Source organism: Ruditapes philippinarum, unplaced genomic scaffold (genome assembly GCF_026571515.1).
Source record: "Ruditapes philippinarum isolate M1 unplaced genomic scaffold, ASM2657151v2 ctg2345_1_1_1_1, whole genome shotgun sequence".
NCBI classification, from domain to species: domain Eukaryota; kingdom Metazoa; phylum Mollusca; class Bivalvia; order Venerida; family Veneridae; genus Ruditapes; species Ruditapes philippinarum.
Genome location: NW_026854686.1, coordinates 199,271 through 204,795, shown reverse-complemented (window position 1 = coordinate 204,795; position 5,525 = coordinate 199,271). Strand labels below are relative to the sequence as shown.

General features: G+C 29.7%; 1 protein-coding gene across 1 annotated transcript; it reads right to left on the bottom strand.

Moving 5' to 3' along the window:
- Positions 1-345: 345 nt before the first annotated feature.
- LOC132740750 (uncharacterized) lies at positions 346-5,269 on the bottom strand. Its single transcript, XM_060728720.1, has 4 exons — positions 5,141-5,269; positions 3,839-4,030; positions 3,411-3,570; positions 346-3,159 (listed from the first exon to the last, which is right to left on the bottom strand). The coding sequence occupies exons 1-4, from the start codon at positions 5,141-5,143 to the stop codon at positions 3,053-3,055; spliced, it is 462 nt and encodes a 153-aa protein (XP_060584703.1). The 5' UTR covers positions 5,144-5,269; the 3' UTR covers positions 346-3,052.
- Between the last annotated feature and the right edge of the window lie 256 nt (positions 5,270-5,525).

Below are 5,525 nucleotides of genomic sequence, written 5' to 3'. Positions count from 1 at the left end.
GTGTATGTCCTTCAGATTTTGTTCAATGAAGTGCATACAGTGTGTGCATTAATCAGAGTTACTTTGTTTCGTTTTGAAAGTTTTGCACAAGACTTTCGATGATTGAAATTTACTTATACAATTTAGGATGGTGTTATGGTGACTCTGAGAACGTCACCATGCATTGCATTTTTTGTTGCATTATTTTTTATGTTATTCAAAAGTTCAGATATGTTTATGCTTTGTGAATTGCCATCTTTATTTCGGCGACATTCGTTACAGTATAGGTTTCTAACAAACATGGCACTCATGACCTTGAATGAAATATCATATTTATCTCCTTTATTTTGGAGCGATACAATTATTTCAATAAAAAACAACATTGTTGACCGTACACATTTTATTTCATCGTCCATTTGTACTCTTTAAACATAAAAGTGTTGAAAATATCTAGAAGAACAAATTTAAATTCTTGAACCTTTTATAATCTTGATTTGCTCATATTTAATGACAAACAAATTCTTTTTCAGATAAATGCATTTAATTTAGAAAGGTAAAAATTTATTAATAGAAATATTGTTGCTAACTTAATGTTTCTTTGGCATTGGATGTTATTTTTTCAACAATTGTCTAAGATATATGTTATGTTTAAAGGCACGGTCTCTTTATAAATATATAAGTTTTTAAAATAACGATTGCAAGCTCATGGTGAATTATATCTTATTATTTTGTATAATACATCTAAATATTCTTAACTTTGGCAATGTTTGAATTAAAAGCGAATGCATATATGAGTTGTAAATGTTATCCTATCTAAAAGTCAAACATGCTTTTTTATAAAATTCTTACATACAAATACCTGTATATACGAGAATGATTAAATAAATTTTGCTATTGCCCCAATTACATGACAAATTGACTCAATTTTGTTTAACACTAATAAACCATCAATACCTAACCCCTTAAAGGGTTCAACCATTTTGACATTCAATAAATTTCATCGTTTTAATGAATCCCTCCGCACGCAATGTTTAAAGTAATTTTCCCTGGTTATGTTTTTAGTATTCTATTATTTTAGAAAACCGCACGTAAAAGACAAAATGTTCTCGACTTGATAAAATTGTATATTGTGAGCAACAGTAAAGTTTTAGACATCTTTAAACGATTACTTTCCACGCGCACATATGGTATTACAGAACCTCTGAATTCCGAAAACCGGACGATTTTCTATGGCTTCTTATGCTGAACATGCATCAAAAATCATCTGAAAACCGGACAGCAATTTAACTTTCTGTGTACTTTAATGTAGATCTAAACATAATCTCAACAGGTGACATGTTCAATTACAAGGTAATGGTCATCTCCTTTTATCTATGCAGGTGTGAAAACACTTGTCAGTGTATGTTAATTTCTTATTGTCAAATAAATTATAGCTCTATCATCATATAAAGATATGATTTTTCAAAAATGTTTTTAATGTGTTATGTTTTTTAATGTAAAATGTCTAAAAGAGTTGGTTAACTTTTTTTCAATGATTTCTGTTTTGCTTTAAATTTGATCTTGAAGTTATATTTGTTTTGATATCAATTACATGTATATGCAGAAATACTAATAGTATAAATAGTATTAATTCCATTAATTACATATTCCAAAGCTAATGAAAAAGATATTTTGATATATTTCAAACAATGTGGTGTTTTAATTTCTGATTTTCTGAATTATATTCATGGATTTGCATAATAAAATTACTTAAGACATTTATTGCAAAAAGAAATAAAACTATGACTTAGACAAAAGTGTTAAAAAGTAAATACAAAACGATTGAACAAAGTCATTGTTCAAACACAGCATAATTATCAATAAATGTATAAAACCTCTGAAAACCGGAATCCTCTGAAAACCGGACTTTTGGTCAAGTCCGGACAGGGTCCGGTTTTCAGAGTTTTTACTGTATACACTGAAACATTAATAGTTTACCCGATAATGCGCGAAATAAGTTTTTCCGTTTATGTTAAAATAGTGCCCCTACAGTAATGGTAAAAGAAAACGTATCATGTGGTGTGAATTTTTTTACAGACGTTTTGTCTATTTGAACCGATTTCGAGGACACCAGGCAAAGGCCAGCATTACGAATAGTTGCGAACGCCAGAATTATCGCTTCATTTTCCTTCCTGCACGAGCACGAGTTTGTTGTGTTTGATGTGTTAATATATTTTTGTATTTAATTTAACATGACATTTTGTAATTCACGTGTCCGTATAAGACCAACCTTAGTTGTTGCACTGTTTCTTAATAATATATATTGGTTGTCATTAAAGTGATAACAACTTTTGAATCACACCTAGTACGATGCAAGAAATATCTTCATATGGAATTATATTTATACAAATGAAAAATGTGCATAATAACATGCCAATTGTATGATATTAAGAAAAACAGATTCTGAGTTTACAAAGCAAATTCAATAAAATAAATAAAGAAGATAAGAAAGCACAATTATAGAACAAGAAACATCAATACAAATACTTAAGATGCTATAGAGAAAAATCCTGTCCAGTATTTTGCATATCATAGAGTGTAAATTATTGGCTGTCTTACACCGATTGACATTTATTAAAATCCGAATAGTTGTAAAATTGTACTTCAAGTTAAGTGAAATTTAGAACAACACATTCCTTTTCTGATAAAATTGTATATTGTGAGCAACAGTAAAGTTTTAGACATCTTTAAACGTTTACTTTCCACGCGCACATATGGTATTATAGACTGAAACATAAATATTTTACCCGACAATGCGCGAAATAAGTTTTTCCGTTTATGTTAAAATAGTGCCCCTACAGTAATGGTAAAAGAAAACAAGATATCAAACATGACAGCGACAAAAGTGTCCTTAAAATATTCAAGTGGTATTTTACTGGACGTATAAATAATGATTTGGACACCCGCCAACATTGGCATCTTAAATTGACACACAATGTACGTTCTTTGGTATTGATTTAGCATAGGAAACAAAGCAAAGCATAAACAAATAATTTAAAAACAACAACATTTTCTTATAAACGACGGTCCAGATTTAAAGTGTGTCAGTCTGATTCATTTTGACGCATATGCAACCTTCACATTCCTTTATAAGATGAGGGCCAGCGACACAAAATTCGTCCTTACTTATCATACCATCATCTGTAAATAAAATTACAAAACCTTGTTAAAAACTACACATACGTTCATTCATACAGAAAAGTAAGATATCTGTATTATTATAATGTAATAGAACAAAAACGATTCCATTATATGTCGAAGACAAGCGTAAGTGCATTTTAAATGCCAAAGATTGTGAATTCGTGTTTAGAATTTGTAAATCAAGTTATAAAGACATTCTTAGAATTGACTGCATTCTGTTATCTTAAAGAAAAGACAAGAATGTTACAAACTATCTTTAAAGTCCATGAAAGCAATAAGATCTTTCGTTTCTTTTCTGATCCCAAATATGGCTTCTAATTCCTCTTGCTTGATCATTTCATCTCCATCTCTGTCATAGGTTTCAAACTTGCATTGGTTCTCTACAGGTATAATGTTCAATTCTGTTCCAATCTGACATAGGAAAACAAAGAGATTATTACAACACTTCATTATATGTAATGTTATTCTTATTTTCCCGATGGGCTGTTGAAATGAATTAGCAATTACATGCATTGACTTTTGCTACTTTTAAAATCAATATTTCTGACAAGTTTTGTATTTTATGTATTTAAGTCAATTATAGTGATATTTATCATTTCACTATCTAAGTTTAATTATGCAATATTGTAAGAGAGAATAATACTGTAAAATATTGATAAAATTGATAAAGAGAAGCAACCCTTTGAAAAAGCTCTCTTTCCGTCATATTTGTTGAATCTATAGCTCTCCGTTTTCTTAAAACGTCACATTCCAAAATAACTTTAACTTTACATCTTGGGGCACTTTTTCCCCCACTCTTTTTCTTCGCACAACAGCTTCCCACCGACATCTGGTTGATGAGGACAAGGAAAAGCAACACAAGTTTCACGTCCTGTTCAAAAAGTGGAATTTGATTTATTGTGACACTTGCTGATTCTTGCTGATAGATTAATGTTTCACTTGGAGCGGACAAAATGTATAAATGTTTTGCTTTAATCAATGTCATACTATCTGTTTTGCTTCATTCATGGTCCGAATCAAGTTTCAAATATGTGCTTAAACGATTTATATATATTTATATACAAATATGTATTTTAGAGAAAAAAGAAGAACAAAACTCGATTAATCCAAAATAATATAAATGTCCGTTCTCTTGTCAATGCTCATGTTTGTTTGACAAGTCATTTATGTTCTTGAACATCAAATTTATTTTAATTTTTTAATGTTTACATATAACGGAAACGCTTGCGTTTGTATCCAGACGTATGGTTTTATATCAATCAATGTTTTCACAGTAAAGATTGGGTATCACCACATTAAATGTTGCCATATATATCGTTATCTTACTGCATGATTGTTCATATTTTACTAATTGTCCGTAATATTATATTAACTGTATAAATAACCGGTAAATGTTGTCATTTAACATTTTGTCATGGCGTCATGTTATTTCATATGTTTATAATAGAATAAGAATATTCGCCTGTCGATATGCACAAGCATTGAAAGCCCTACCAAAAATATTTAAAATATGGAGTTTGTTATCTCTTAAATGCTATTATTTTATATATTTCAACACTGCACAAGAATTATTTATCACGTTTTTAATCTATGGGTCTCTGGCTTTTCGGTCCCTCACCTCACAGCGGCCGTTGCATTTCCTTCGTGATAATTGACCTTACATATCTAACTTATTTAAACTTGTATTTTGTGACGTCATCAATTTATTACCACAGACACTAGTTATCCATAGCTATTTTTAACAATGACTGGCTGGCCGACTCGCCGCACTTGTAATAAAATTGTTAACGTCATTATATACACGTTAAAAAAACTAAGACTTAAATACATCAAGTCAATACATCTCCGACGAAAAAAATGATATAAATAGATTGAAATGAAAATCGAAGATAATTAACAAAAGATAGAACAAATTAAAAGTAAAAACAAAACAGCGAATACAGATTGTTTAAAAAAGTAATGAGTAGAATTTAACACTTACCATTATGCTACTAAAGCTATAAAATAGAAATTAAAAGTTCCTTTCTTGAACACAGGCGATTCAAATTATAATGAAATATAGACGGTGTGTTCCTTTTATAAATCAACACAAGGAAACGAATAAGGAAACACTTTCAAAATATATTACACGACTTTGACAACAAGGAAGAAGGAAAGAAAAATAATAGATTTGCAATTATTTAAATGTTTCAACATTTTAGTTTATCCTTTCTTTTTGATTTTCGAAAAAAAAAAATGAAATATTGTTGGAGTAAACTTGGCTATTCAATGAAAGTATAGATATTTACAACAACCTATGGAATGAAAATGCTGATCCATGTTGCTTTAGAAATATCGGAGTTATTGCGGAGTCTTACTTTGTGAGC

Coding starts and splice junctions, on each gene's coding strand:
- LOC132740750 (XM_060728720.1), bottom strand. Junction 3,571..3,838: donor AAAGAGAGCTTTTTCAAAGG/GTTGCTTCTCTT, acceptor TTCCTATGTCAG/ATTGGAACAGAATTGAACAT. Junction 3,160..3,410: donor TTTCATGGACTTTAAAGATA/GTTTGTAACATT, acceptor TTTTATTTACAG/ATGATGGTATGATAAGTAAG.